The 15,961-nt window shown below is 40.6% G+C and overlaps 1 protein-coding gene across 6 annotated transcripts in view; it reads right to left on the reverse strand.

Annotated features, from left to right (window-relative positions):
• LOC121276952 (choline transporter-like protein 1) overlaps positions 1-15,961 on the reverse strand; it is a 100,696-nt gene that overhangs the window by 46,954 nt on the left and 37,781 nt on the right. For all 6 annotated transcript variants that reach the window (XM_041185677.1, XM_041185673.1, XM_041185676.1 and 3 more), the window contains 5 exons: positions 15,079-15,166; positions 11,703-11,872; positions 5,913-6,002; positions 4,442-4,599; positions 1,512-1,698 (listed from right to left, as the gene is read on the reverse strand). In XM_041185677.1, coding sequence (XP_041041611.1) covers positions 1,512-1,698; positions 4,442-4,599; positions 5,913-6,002; positions 11,703-11,872; positions 15,079-15,166 — 693 coding nt within the window. The remainder of the gene's footprint in view (positions 1-1,511; positions 1,699-4,441; positions 4,600-5,912; positions 6,003-11,702; positions 11,873-15,078; positions 15,167-15,961) is intronic.

Here is a 15,961-nt window from a genome sequence, read left to right on the forward strand (position 1 = left end):
ATAATTGTTTATGTGAAAGAAAGACTTGCCTTTTAGCCTTTTTCATGATCATTGAACATCTCATGGTACTTTAAAGGCAATGAACCACTCTTGAAGTGTAATTACTGTTGTAACGCAGAAAATGCAGCAAACAATTTGCACACAGCAAGCTTCCACAAACAGCAATGTGATAATGACCAGATAAATCTGTCCTTTTTTGTGTGGTGTTGACTGAGGGGTATATATTGGACAGGGCACTGGGGATAACTCCCCTGCTTGTCTTTGAAATATAGTGTCACGGGATCTTTTACATCTTTGTCGAGCAGCCAGATGCAGCCTCGGTTTAACGTCTCAATGAAAGTCGTCACCTTAGACGATGCAGTACTCCCAGAGACTGGCAAATTGGGACTAGTGAAAGGAAAGAATGGTAAAAGGGCCAGAAACAGCAGAGTTATGAAGGGAAAGAATATGGTTAAAGTTTGGGATACAGCAACAGCAGGGTTTGAATAAGCAAATTGTTCTTTGTGCTTTCTTTTGTGCTGTAGCATAGCATTATGTCTGAGAAACCTAATATCCGTAACACTATCCAGAACTGTCAATTTTCACTATACAAAGAATATTTGATGCAAAGAGTTCACGATCCATCCAAACATGAATAAATAATGCATGACTTGTCTACTAGGTGGCTGAGGGAAGGCAGTAAAGCAAGATGGAACTTTTTTTATAAAGTTAAGAGTAGAGAAAATGAATGATTTCTACGCAGTAGATTGATCAAATTTATGTTGCAGTAAACAAAGAGAATTTTCATCCTTTTATCAACTCAACTCCAAAATATGGAAGTTAATTAAACGTAAAATTGCGCATCTTGCCCTAACACAGCAACATTTTTGGATTTCAAGGGAAAGATTCTTCTGGGTTTTCCACCATTTTCTTCAGTTGCTTTTATCTCATACTGCACTTCCACTTGAACTGCTAATGCCTGGTTTGAAAGAAGTGTATTTTGGAGGTTAGGAGACAGATGAAGCATCTGAACAATGGCTTCCTGGGCTTGAAAATACAATTTCAAGTCAGCCATTTAGTCATCGAGCAAGAGGATATGGTATGACTGTCACGCTGCTGTGTATGTGGGCACGTGTCAGGGAGAACCCTGCATCACAATAATGCAAATGACAGCATTCACATTATTTTTGGACACTGTAAACTATGCATTCATAGATCAATTTCATAGTCACACAAATTTCAATATCGTTGAACTTTCATAATCCCTTTGTGGAGGGGTGTTCAGTCATTATTACACAGTTTCATCTTCACTATAGTCTACACTTTTATCATTTTGTCCATCATTTCTTAAGAGGCTGTAAATTTGCTGAAGAACAGAAAAATATTCCTCATGTTTAATAATCTGCACAAGGGTTTTCAAAACATTACCGATAAACATGGGGAAAAAAAAAGTCATTTGCAAAAAATGTTTTTGTGATCAAGACTTGTCAATGCATGCCAAGGAAAGGTAAATTCTGCAAACAGAGTTGTACCTGCTGTGCCCAATAAAAGTAGGACTGCAACCCAATAGGTCCAAAATAACACCAAGGCCACAAATGTCCAGAGGGGTTGAAAGACTAGGAGTGGAATGTGAACAAACACTTTCCCTGCCACGTGGAATAAGGCTATCGTAAGAGCCACTCGCTTCCTCATTATTAGCATCAGTAACAGTAAAATTACCTGCAAAATAAAATATTCATACATTATTTTCCTTCCATTGTGCAGGTTTTTGTTAAAATGGATACTAGAAGAAGCTGTAGCAACAGCAATGCCTTGGCATGCAATGCATTGCTGCTCCAAAGCGCTAAAAGTTAGTCTGCAATATTGTTCAGATTCTTTGCGAAAGATATTCGATGTTGGCTAAACACTTCTAAAGGGATGCTTTCAACTGTTTGAATGTGGAGACTTGAAAGCTCAACTCCCTGGCTGAGGAAAGGCAGGAAAGATGTTGGAAATGAAATTAAAACAGAATATTTGCCCAACAAACGGGGCTTCCAAGAGATGACAAAGGAATCAGAAATTGGGAACCTAGATCCAAACAATTACAGATGAAAGTTAGTAGTTTGAACCATGTGGAAACTGTTTTCACACAGCTGCCTCTCTAAGGTGATTGCAGATTAGAACTTTCCTGGCTAGTCAATATCTACTGTGACAGAAAACAAGACGTATATTCAGTAAAAGCAGACTGGGTGACCGCTTTGCGGAACACCTTCAGTCTGTCCGCAAGCATGACCTAGACCTCCTTGTTGCTTGCCATTTCAACGCACCACCCTGCTCTCATGCCCACATGTTCATCCTTGGCCTGCTGCAATGTTCCAGTTCAACGCAAACTGGAGGAACAGCACCTCATCTTCCGACTAGTCACTTAACAGCCTTCCGGACTGAATATTGAGTTCAACAATTTCAGATCATGAACTCTCTCATCCATCCCCACCCCCTTTTTCCAATAATTTATCATTTTTTTTTCACTATATAATTTTTTCTTTTTCCTATTTTTAAAATTTATTTTGATCTATTGTTTCATCTCCACCTTTTAGACCATTTCGATCCCTTCCACTCACCCCACCCACACTAGGGCCATCTGCCACTAGCTTGTGTCCCTTAATGTCCCTATTAGTACATCCTTTAGATAATATCACCCCTTTTGTCTGTCTATGACATCTTTGGCAGTTTCTTCTTGGCCTCCACCTATCACTGGCCCCCTATCGAGCTCTACTGTCCCACCCACTTCTACCAGCTTATATTTCATCTCATTTCTATACGTCTTAGTTCTGATGAAGGGTCATACGGACTCTAAACACCAACTGTATCCCTCTCCACAGATGCTGTCAGACCTGCTGAGTTTTTCCAGGTATTTTTGTTTTTGTTGTGTGATGTATATTTAGTACTTCTTCTCAATTCCCTTTCTCTATATGATAGTCTCCAAACAGTGCACAACTTCATTCCCTGTTCCAAATTAAGCTAAACTTCATTTCAACCATTTCCAAGATCATCTGCCCTCACCTTTGCACACTTCATTACCATAGCTGATAAAATGCTTAATGATGTCTGTATCATCTCCAGACTCAAATATTCCAACATTACCCTTGCCAGCCTTCCAAATGTCACCCTTCACTAATTGTAATTTGATCCAGATCACCACCGTCCACACCCTATCCTGCTTTATGTTCTGCTTGCACATAAACCTGCCCTCGTCAACCTTCACTGACTTCCCTTCCCCCACTGCCACCCACCCCCTGAACTACACACACCTCATCTTTTTTATGTGCTTGGGGGTGTGTTATTATTCTGAAATGCTGCAGACTGCAAATTGCTGCAGGTATTATAATATACCTTTCTTTTCATCACATGGTACTCACACCATGAATGTAAATATAGAAAACTGTAAAATTAACATGGATATGAGAATTAATGCATATTGCAATCAATACATTTGATTGGGCGGTCTTATGAATAGCAAGAGAGACGATATTCATCCATGGTTACCATTTATATCATGCAATAGATTTTACACTGCAATTTCTCAGACATCTCGCTATTGACCAGGGTATTTGTAAGAGCAACAAGTTGGGAGACAGTTCTGCAGGGGTGTTGGTGATCACAAAACCATCGCAACAAGTAGTATAGAAAATATGAAAATTATTTCCCTGCACCAGTTTGGAAACATTTATGAACATAACTATGATCTTCACGGATTGAGCCATTGGGTAAATGCTCCATTTGTTGCTGCCAGTAGTGATCTCTTTCTGCACCAGAGTTTAAAATGGTAATGCCAAATGGAAAGAAAAACATGTGTGGCTGTTTGTAAGGCAAGACAATCCAACCTTCTCTTGTCTTAGTATGCCACCTACACCTCAACTATATCCATATATAGTTAGGAGAATGATAAATGCAGATTGTTGTTACCACCCACCCTGACTGACGTCTACTAAGTATTGACAGCACAGGATCAAGCCATTCAACCCAAGATGTCCATACTGGTCTTTATGTTTCACACAAGCCTCCTCCCGCCCCTCTGAAAATAGCCCAAGTGTATCCCTCCATTTGTTTCTCCCTTAAGTTTATCTACATTCCCCTTGAGTGCATCAATGCTTCAGACCTCAATTAGTCCATGTAGTAGTGAGTTCCACATTCTAACCACTGACCAGGTAAAAAGGAAAAATCTCCAGAATTCCTGATTGGACCAATTAGTTACTAACTCATATTTGTGCCCCTAATTACGGCCTTGCCTGCAAGTGGAAAGATATTCCCTATGCCTATCACATTAAGCTTTCTCTTAATCTTAAAGACTTCTATAAGATCAGCCCTCAGTCTTCTCTTTTTCTAGAGTAAGGAGCTCTAGTCAGTTATAATCCATTGTTTTGCTACCATTCTAATATCTGCACTTAAAACAGTAACAATAAATTTTAAGTGGAGCGCTCACCGTGACTACTGTTGCAACAATGGCATACACCAAAAGAGCCTTAACATTATCTTCTGCAATTTCCGGGTCTTCAATTAACTTCTCTTTGGCTGATTTCTTTCCATCAGCGGCTGATTTCTTTCCATCAGCGTATAGCCACCAAAGGACAGCTGTACCACCTGCACAGGAAGAGGGGAGGTTGGGGGGGACAAACAGTTAGGAAAACAAACAGTGTTTGAAAACAAAAAGCAAAAGAAATTGGAGGAGCACAGAGATCCCACAGGGGAAGGCAAGGCTTTGAAGGATTTGAAAACCAGGATGAGAATTTTAAATTTCAGGCACTGATGGATCAGGAGCTAAAGTAGGTCAGTGAGCATGTGGTTGATGGGTCAATGAGATTTGATGCGAGCTGGGGTATGAACAGTGTTTTGGACTTGTTCAAGTTTAAATAAAGCAAATCATGGGAGCATAACCAAGGGAGCATTGGAATGGTTGAGTCCAGAAGTGATAACAGCAGAAAAGGTTGAGGCAGGAGCAGGGACAGGTGATGTTAGAGGTGAAAACAGAGTCTTTATGATGAAGAGATAGCTAGAAGCTTAGCACAAGGTCAAGTTGTACACAGGAGATTGCGAGTCTGATGTAACCAGGGACATTACCAATTCTGTCTCGTTCAGTAGGCAGAGACAGTGCACAGCTTGTAGCAGGGACTGAAGACAATGGCTTTGCTGTTTCCATTGTTTAACTGAAGGAAATTGCAGCGCAACCTGGACAAACTGTCTGAGACAACCTGCCATTTGGTGAGGCAGCAGGAGGGGTTTTCCATCCTGTTTGTAATGTTTATTCTGATATTTTGAGGAGGAGTCAAGACAGCTGACGTAGATCTGGATGACATCGGTGTCTACATGGAAACTAAACCATGTCTTTGGATGACACCACCAAGGGGTAACATCTTGATGTGAGAAAAAAAAGAGGGAGGTTCCAGGGTTATATTCTTGGGGGTCTCCAATGATGCTGGTGTAGAAGCAAGAGAAGTCACTGCCGGAGGAGATGGTTCAGCTTCAACTGGATAGAGAAGAGTGGAACCAAGTGAGCATAGTCCCAATGGAGTGGGCTGGAGGAGAGGGGTTGAAGGAAAATGATGTGATTGCCTCCAGTGAGGGCAAGAATTATGAGAAGGAATGGTACACCAAGGACCCAATACGGATGGTGTAATTTGTGACTTCCATTAAAATGGTTTTAGTAATATAGAGGGGTCTAATACCATACATTTGAAAATAAATGTTTTTTACACCAATAAATCTTGGACATGTTTTTCCTTTTTCTAGCATCCAAGTTCATTCCAGTAACTTTCAGAAGGTGCAAAGCACTATATCTGGACCACAGAAATATTCTGCCTTAATGTGGTGAATTTGAAAGGAAACAAATATAGAAAAAACCCAAATACTCAGTACAATTTTAAAATGTTCTGACCACTTACTTATAATCAACTTACCAATTGAACCAAGGATGGTGAGAATTGCAAGGATCCAAACAAGCACTCGGGAGATGTATCTGATTACAACCATTAACAACATCGACAAAACTGCCAAAATACAGAAAGGATTAACACCACCAAGTACTGTACAGCATTGAACTTTCAAGGAACTGCAATATTGATAGGCAGGGTGTGAATGTAAACATTGTATTTGCTACCAGCTCAAAAGTAGAGCTACAATTCTGAACAATTCTACAACCAAAATGTTTGTGATTTTAGCAATGGTTGGAATAGCAGGTTAGTAGTACACTGGCTTTTCTCTTCCAGAAACCTGGGCCTCAATTCAGGCCAGAGAGATGGAAGAAAAATCTATGTCCTGCTGCCTCATGACAGCTTTCACCGAGATCAATGCTCCCACGCAAGTTCCCAGAAGTTTTTGACAGCTAAGTGTCTCATACACATCCAAATGGACACAACAAATAAGGTTGAAAAAGTGGAGTAAAAAAAAAAAACTAGAATGAAAAGACACTCAAAGTTATATTGGTAAGTGCAATCAGGCTACTATGAAATAGTCATGCTTTTAAAAGTTGTTTGAAATTTTTGTTTGAAGCTCTATTTTGTTTATCTAAAATAAAATCACAAGGGACAAATGATGGGCAAAATGATATAAGACGTCTTGCAGCAGTTTAATTGGTTCACCAAAGTAGTCATTTCTTTCTAAGTTCTTGGGTTTCTGAATCACTTTCTATTTGCCCAGATCTGCACATTTGCAGCACTTCAGCTTTGATTTGCAAGTTTGTGAACCAAATGGACACAACAGGAATTAAGTGTAGATTGACAGGAAAAGCAAGCCACATCCAAGATTTGGCACACGTCTAGCTGAGGCACAGGATGCATGATTATGCTGCGCAATGTGGAACACATCAACATAAGTGATTTACAGAAACTGGACCTGTGTTTTCTGAAGTATGATGAGAGTGCTACTGATATTTGTTTCATTCATAAAGTCTCCGTTGTGAGCCACAGAAGATATTCTAGATAGGCAAGTGGAAAGTGCATTAAAATAACGGGGACTTAAAGCCGGCTCAAAGGTCACAATGGAGCACATAGGCACAGGTTGGTCCCAATCCCAGAATCTTTAGGGCAACAATATAATATTGACACTGATCTTGGAAACTAGTTTATGCACTTTGCTGAACTTACACAAAGCTTAATGTAATCCTGCTCCATGCCCTGCTTGAACTACAGCAGAGGTGGTGCTGTTTGCAGGTGAACACATGGGTGTCCAAGATCACCACAGCAGCAAGACAGAGACGGCAAAGACCCACTGCAAATGGGAGAAAACACCTGGGGAGAGGGATCCGTTAGAGACAAGTGGGGATCCTCAGCTGAGAGGAATGATCTTTAGAATCCTTAGTCATGTAACCTTGTGCAGAACAGTGCCACCTAGCTTAAAGGCTCAGATAATCAACAGGCAAGTTTAAGCATAAATCAAGATGAATTGGTTTGCACAAAATAGATTCACAGCCTCCATTCGCATACACCCCTTTCTCCTCAATATTACCTGTTCCCAAAAATATGCGACTCCAGACCTTCAGATCAGCAACTCCAAACAGAAAAAAAAAAATCTGACCCTCTGCATATTATTCCTTGATCCCAGATGCCAAGACCCCTGACAATCGTCTCAGACTCAGATGTCAACACCCCGATCCAAATGCTTCCACACCAACAAACGCTCTTCACTAAATGCTCCCAGAGAGCTTATTCCAAAATTGGGTGAGCTGTCTCACAGACTAGTCAAGCAACAGCCTGACATAGTCATAGTCTTGGAATCATACCTTACAGATAATGTCCCAGCCAACACCATCACAATCCATGGGTACGTCCTGCCCCACAAGGAGTTCAGACCCAGCAGAGGTGGTAGCACACTTGTATACAGTCGGGAAGGAGTTGCCCTGGGAGTCCTCAACATCGATTCCAAAGTCTCATGGCATCAGGTTAAACTTGGGCAAGGAAACCTCCTGCTGATTACCACATACTGCACCACCTCAGCTGATGAATCAATGCTCCTCCATATTGAAAACCACTTGGAGGAAACACTGCGGATAGCAAGGGTGCAGAACACAGCACCAATATGGACCAAGCTGGCCAAGTCCTGAAGGATATAGCTGCTAGACTGGGTCTGCAGCAGGCAGTGAGGGAACCAAGAGGAAAAAACTAATTCGACCTCATCCTCACCAACCTGCCTGCCGTAGATGCATCTGTCCATGACAATATCGGTAGAAGTGACCACTGCATTGTCATTGTTGAGACCAAGTCCTGTCTTCACATTGATGCTACTCTCCATTGTGTTGTGTAGCACTACCACCAAGCTAAATGGGACAGATTTTGAACAGATCTAGCAACTCAAGACTGGGCTTCCATGAGACGCTGTGAGCCATCAGCAGAATTGTACTCAACCATAATCTGTAACCTCATGGGCTGGCATATCTCCTATCATTACCATCAAGCCAGGGGATCAACCCTGACTAAATTAAGAATGCAGGAGGGCATGCAGAGGAGCAGCACCAGGTGTCAATTGAGGTGTCAACACAGGACTCCTTGCATGCCAAACATTAGCAGCAAGTGATAGATCGAGCTAAAATTCCACAACCAATGGGTCAGATCTAAGCTCTGCTGTCCTGCCACATTCAGTTGTGAATGATGGTGGACAATTAAACAACAAAAATGGAGGAGGAGGCTCCACAAATATCCCCATCCTCAATGATGGAGGAGCTCAGCACATCAGTGCAAAATGCTGAAGCATTTGCAACAATCTTCATCCAGAAGTATTGAGTGAATGATCCATCTCAACCTCCTACAGAGGTCCCCAACATCACAGGTGCCTGTCTTCATTCAATTCAATTCACTCCACGTGATATCAAGAAATGGCTGAAGGCACTTGAATCTGCACAGGCTGAGGGCCTTGACAATATCCCAGCAATAGTACTGAGGACTTGTGCTCCAAAACTTGCTGTGCCCCTAACCAAGCTGTCCCAGCACAGCTACAACATGAGCATCTACGCAGCTATGTGGAAAATTGCCCAGGTATGTCCTGTACACAAAAAGCAGAACAAATCCAACCCAGCCAATGACCACCCCCTCAGTAAACTCGCAATCATCAGGAAAAGTGATGGAAGGGGTCACCAACAATGCTATCGAGCCACACTTGCTTAGCAACAACCTGCTCACTGACAGTCAGCTTGGCTTCCACCAGGGCCACTGGCCTCATTACAGCTTTGGTTCAAACATGGACAAAAGAGTTGAACTCCAGAGGTGAGGAAAGAGTGACTGCCCTTGACATCAAGGCAGCATTTGACCAAGCATGACATCAAGGAGCCCTAGCAAAATTGGAGTCAATGGGAATCAGGGGGAAAGCTCTCCACTGGTTGGAGCCATACCTAGCACAAAAGAAGTTGGTTATGGTTGTTGGAGGTCAATCACCTCAGTTCCAGGACATCACTGCAGGAGTTCCTCAGGGTCGAGTCCTCGGGCCAAGCATCTTGAGCTACTCCATCAATGACCTTCCACCCATCTTAAGGTCAGAAGTGGGGATGTTCACTGATGATCGCACAATGTTCAGTGCCATTTACGACTCCTCAGATACTAAAGCAGTCCATGCCCAAATGCAGCAAGACCTGGACAATATCGAGGACTGGGCTGATAACTGGCGAGTAACATTCATACCACTTTACAGCCTTCAGAAGCACTGGTTAAATTGGTAGAGTCTTTTTTTGTTTTAAATTCATTCATGGGATGCAGACATCGCTGACTACACCACCCTTTATTGCCCATCCCCAATTGCCCTCAAGAATGTGGTGAGCTGCCCTCCTGAATCGCTGCAGTCCACATGGTGCAGATACACCCATAGTGCTGTTAAGGGGGAAGTTCCAGGATTTTTATCCAGTGACAGTGAAGGATTGATTATATATTTCCCAGTCAGGATGGTGCGTGGCTTGGAGTGGGACTGTCAACTGGTGATGTTCTCATGTGTCTTTGGTCCTTGTCCTTCCAGGTGGTGAAGGTTGCAGGTTTGGAAGGTGCTGATGAAGGAGCCTTGATGAGTTGCTGCAGTGTTTCTTTTAGAAGATACACACTGCTACTACTGTGCGTCAGTGGCAGAGGTAAGGGATGGGGTGCCAATCAAGTGGGCTTTGTCCTGGATGATGTCAAGCTTCTTGTGTATGTTATTGGAGCTGCACTCATCCAGGCTAGTGGGGAGTATTCCATCACATTCCTGACTTGTGCCTTGTAGATAGTGTACAGGCTTTAGGGAGCCAAGAGGTGAGTTACTCGCCTCAGCTGGAAAGGCAAATTATGGTCCAATACCATAGGTAGAAGTGCATTTTGAAGTTAAAAAAGGGTTAAGTACTAGACTGAAAAACAAGATGCCAAAGGTGATTATCTCCAGATTGCTTCTTGTGTCACATTCTGAAGAAGCTAGAGTGGGAAAATTAGGCTACAGGGCTAGCTGAAGGGGAAAGAGTTCTCACATTCTTAGGACATTGACATAATTACTACAGCAAGAGAAGATTACACCAAAGGGACAACAGAAGTAGTAGTACAAAAGTCCTTCCTGACAAGCTGTGGACGTACACATCAACTTGCTTTGATTTTAGCTAGTCGTAAAATGTACCATAACATTCTATTTCAAAACAGGAAGGTTTAGAGGAACTATAAACAAAATGGGCAATCACTGAACACCTGAATAGAACCTAAGGAGCAGGAAGTTCTCCCTGGTGTCCTGCCAACATTTATCCCTCAGCCAATTGCACAAAACAGATTATCTGGTCATTATCGTATTCTGTTTGTGCAAACTTGCTGTGTACAAATTGGCTGCTGCATTTCCTACATTACAAAAATGACTACGCTTCAGAAGTATTTCATTGGCTGTGAAACAGAGTCAGACATTGAGGGTGTAAAAGGAGCAGTGATTCTTTTTAAAAAATCTTTACATTTTTATTTCAGAAGAATCTTAAGTGCTGGAAAAAGCTCAGCAGGTCTGGCATCATCTAGGAGAGAGAAATAGAATTAACACTTCGAGTCCAATATGACTTCTTCTGTTCTAAAGAGTCATATTATATATGAAATGTTAACTGTTTCTCTCTCCACAGATGCTGCCAGCCCTAAGCATTTTCCAGCACTTTACACACTTATTTCAGATCTCCAGCATCCACATTATTTTGCTTTTAAAATTTCTCTGTTCCATCTCTGCCACTATCGCCAATAACATAAATCCGTATCAATAATACCACCACTTAACTGGCACTTTAACAGAAAAGCATTTTGTCCAGTTCTATCAGCATGCTGATCCATCCTACTCTACCCTTACTTCTCGGACAAGAGCTCGACTAACAATTGACATTTCTACAGCATATCAATCGTTTGCCAATTCCACATTTCCATTTAAAGTTCCCCAAGAAATACAGAAATCATATTTATGACAAACGGTAGGAAACACAAACAGTAAAAAAGGACAAATGTCTTCTGATTTCAGAGTTAGAAATCCAAGAAAATACATTTATATAAATGCTTGTGGCTGTTCATAAAATTCCCTATTAGTTGAGACAAAGTCATTCCTAATATCAAGCTAACATTTGTTAAAAAAAAATGAAATGTAAAACAAAAAGGGGTGTACATGACTTGGGATGAAATTACTTGCTAAATATAGCTGAAGCATTTAAGTTAAATTGAATTATTCAATAATGCAAATCCTGGTTCAATATTGTTTATTTTTTTTAAAGAAAGGATGTATTCAAGAATCATTACCTAGAGATAAAAAGCAAAGTCCCACTATAATTTCTTTGCTGGTCATTACTCCAGTAATCACTCTCTGCAAGACACTATTGTCACTGACGAAGGTGGTCAGGGCCTTAATAAAGTTGACAAAGCAGCCAATTCCATCTGGGACACAACGATGGAAGAATGGTATAGGTTTACTAGTGTAAAACAAAGAGACAGAAAAAATGGAATGTCAAATTAATATCAATAATGGAGATGATTGACGACTGATAGGCACAAGTATACTTTTAAAACAATGTATTTGCAAATGTCAAACCTACTCGAGCTGCAATTTGTCCTACACATTTCTCATTAATAATGCAAATTGGAAAGTAAATCAGCAAATTCAAAATGAGCTTGCGTTCTATTTTAAAAACTCAGCTTTCATTGTACTGAGGGAATAAAACAAAATTGCACGTAACATAACATCTTATGAACCCATTATAAAGAATGTTAAAATAGTCAGTCACATTTTCGCCAAATGAAAGTTTCAAATAACTTCAAATCATCAGCTTATTAATAAATTTTATGCATTTTTAATTAATCCCTCAATTTTTTTTTATAGCTCTATTCAGTTCCCAATTGCTCCACAAGTGACTTGAGATAAATATTGCAGATATGGTGAAGACGAATTCCAATCAATGCAGTTCCAGAACAGATTAACCAAAGAGACTGGCCGTGAAATTTTGTCCATGTACCTCACACCCACCTCACTAATCCTTAATTTTTCTGTGCTGTTCTCCACTACCTGCAATTGAAAGCACTCCACTATGTTCAGTTCTTTGATTCAAGCTTGCCTATCTGGGTTTGCCTTTAGAATGACTGAATTACTGCTGCTCAGAAAGAAACAGTGCAGCATGAACAGACAGTATCTATGTACGCAACCAGAGGCTGAGCTGTTTGTGATGCAAAATTTGCTGCTGATTTTATAGATTCCAGTGGCGTTAAATGATCTTTCCTAACAATGCTCAATGAACAATAGAGCACTTTGAAATAGAAACACAAGCAAAAATTTATTAAGACAACAATGGTGCTCCTCCTTGGATGGAGCCATAATCATCATGAATCAGCACCATGTTGATGGCTAATGAACAACTCATTCTTCCGTGCCATCTCACTTCTCTTCAGATGGGAAAACATTACAATTCTGGGAAAGAGTCTTAGGCCTACAGGTTTCTGTGGTGCCTAGTACAGTATCAGGGTCAAAATTCCTTTGGAACAGTTGTGCTTGGGTCAGGGTAAGCTTTCTTTGAATGGTCACGATGAAGATTATATTGAAGGGTAAAACTGCCAAACGTGTTTTGTTCTAAAGGAGTCTGGTTGTTCGCTGCTCTGAAGCACCATGGGTTTTCAAAACCCAGGCAAGATTGAAGTTCAATTTCTGTTTTATTGGAAATTTGCTTCAATATCAACCTGAATTACTCAAGAGACACTAAAGAGAAACAGCTCATAATCCCCAAGTTCCATGCTCCACACTGCCTACACAATGTGAAATAGTTACCTCGAGGCACTCACTGAACTCAGTATGATGCTAATAACAAGATTTCTGATTGCTTGTTTTTGTTTTAAAGCACTTCATAATTTGGATAATTCAGGCAGTCTGCCCTGTGTATTCTCCTGTGTAATTATCTCATTTGCAAATAAATCCCACTACAAGTTTGAGCCTCAATGCTTAGCTCTGATTGTACTGAATTTGCCACCTTTCAGAGTAGGCTGGCACATCTAGTGGGCTTCTCACATGGTCTCAGATGCATACCACGATTAAGCAATAATTGTTGGTCCCTTGGCTTATTATTGCAGTTACAACATACAGAAGGGTGCGTGGTTCAGTTCACTGGAGAGTCAGTCTGCCTATGGCAACAGCCTTTTGCCAGCAAGCACAATTTAACCTAATTGGTTTCTGAATACAGCAAATTAGAGTTAGCAGAAAGTCTAAGTTGTTACAGGGATGGGAAGTCACTGATGCAGAGAATGGACATAACAAGAAAGACAGAAGAGCCTTTAGGGAATTCTTGAGTTTCTCATCAACAGCACAGAGATACAATTCAAAGGAAACAACACAATTGTGAACAAAACTTCAGTGGGAAGACCTTATAATGGTAATGGTCCTGGTGTTGTCAAAGATGATAGAAAGCAAATCACCAAAGCATTTAGCACAGGGTTCCAGAGATAAATAACAAGGATAAGACTTTTAAAATGGAATAACCATGACAAAAATAATGCTTGGCTTTATGAACAATAAAAACGTTCAAGAAAATAACCATTTGGGAGTTAATAGCTCTGTTAACTACATGTGAAAGGCAATAGTGGAGTGGTTTCAAGAGCATAAGGTTTACTTGGCGATGGAATAAATGTAAGCTAATTTCCAAAATACAGGAAGATGGCCAGACAGAGATTAAACCAGAGCAAAGTTCAGAAGGCACACACCTCACAACAAAGGGTATCATCAAGGCCACAAACATTATTCAAATCCAGAGAATGGAAAATCCAACATATGTGAACAACACTGACTAACATTGGTCATAGCAGAGAATGAAGCAAAGGAGTGAGGTCAAGATTTATATTATATATTTGAGGAATAATGATCAACTTATAAAGATCAGTTTTCCTTTTCAGAAAAAAAAAATAGCAATTAAACATCAGAATGGACAGAGATGGAGAGAAGTGGGAAAGGAACTTTCAGAAATTTCACATTAGCTTTGGCAAGGGACCAGAAGGACAAATGATGGTAAAGTGGCAAAATATTACATGTGCAAAGGGTCTACCACCTGTTTCAGGCACAGACCTTGGACATATTTTTTTTCTTCCTTCACCAATATGACAGGAAACATACTTCGCATTAAATGAGCACGTGTTACTCTCCTACTCAAGCCAACACATATGGGATGCTTAAGCACTGGTTTTTCACCTGAAAAACAGGGGTGGTGTTATCAAATTTTTAGCCTAATGTGTCTACATTTAGCAACATCTAATAGCCTTTCAGAACTGAGGAAAATTTTAAATTGCTGTTAACAAGCATTAACTCACTGAAGGATGTAAAACTGAAGATATGTCAAGGAAGGATACAGATATTTCAACCGTTCACTTAGAAAATATAGAAACACTTTACATCTTAAGGCGTACTAAGTTTGAATTAGGGATTGCTTAATTTTTATCTCAGTTGGATTTGCAGACAAAACTTCAAAAGATGAACTCATATTACTCATATCATGTTAATATCAAATTACAACTCAACTTGTGGAGAAGCTTCACATTTACCCATGGCTCAGAATACATTTGAGAAAAGGTGATTTTAAAGTTTAATTACTGGGGTATGTGCATTGTGACTGGCAATTTCTTAGACAGATTATCTCAAATTTCCTACCTTGGTTTAACAGGAAGTTTTGGACACAAACCCACACTGCGTGATGTATAATCTTCTGGCTTGAGCTTATAATCGCACAATTTAGATCCTGCAACAAAGACAAGAACTGAATTTTTTTAAGTAGTTTGTGCACCTGCATCTATGCTGCAGATTAGTCAAGTCAATGTCGAAACCTTATTTCATTAGGGTACAGGTTTCAAGGAAATTAGCAGCATCTGAACATACTGAAATCACCTGAAGAACGCAGCCAAGTTGAAATGGCTACAAACAATTCTGTACAGAGACATTTTACATTCCATGAAAAATATGGTTAGCTTGTTTAAAATACCATGTAAACAAAAATAGGCATCCACCCAATTTACTGAAGAGATCCAGAGACAGAGACATACACACACCGCCTAGAGCATCATTATTTTCCCTGAATTTCTAGCCTCCCAAATTCACCCATTTTCAGATTTCCCGTAGAGTTCTGCAACCCAACTGAGTTCTGCCAAGCATCAATAGCACCTCAGTTGTATTGCTATCACAGCCCAAATTCCTTCCAAGCCCAGTTCCTTTATGCCCTCAGGCCAACACCCATGACTTGTTTTGAGATCCAGTCTCTCTCCCCATAGCTGGTGACCATCAATCATACCACCTTGCTTCTTCCTGGCCACAATTAGCTCCAGTGGCGCTCAGGCTTAACTTTTCCTTCAGTACTGATTGTTGCAGCCCCACATTGCACAAGCAACCTGGTTGTCTCCCACCTCCCTGCATACTCTAGGTTTTAAAAATAAATAAGGGACTATGTATGAAAGCCAGGCAGAGGCCCAAAACAAGAGGAGAGATTGAAGATAAAGAGCAAGACAGAAGTGAGAGATATAAAGACAGTTTGTTGCAAAAA

This window comes from Carcharodon carcharias, chromosome 4 (assembly GCF_017639515.1).
Source record: "Carcharodon carcharias isolate sCarCar2 chromosome 4, sCarCar2.pri, whole genome shotgun sequence".
NCBI lineage: Eukaryota > Metazoa > Chordata > Chondrichthyes > Lamniformes > Lamnidae > Carcharodon > Carcharodon carcharias.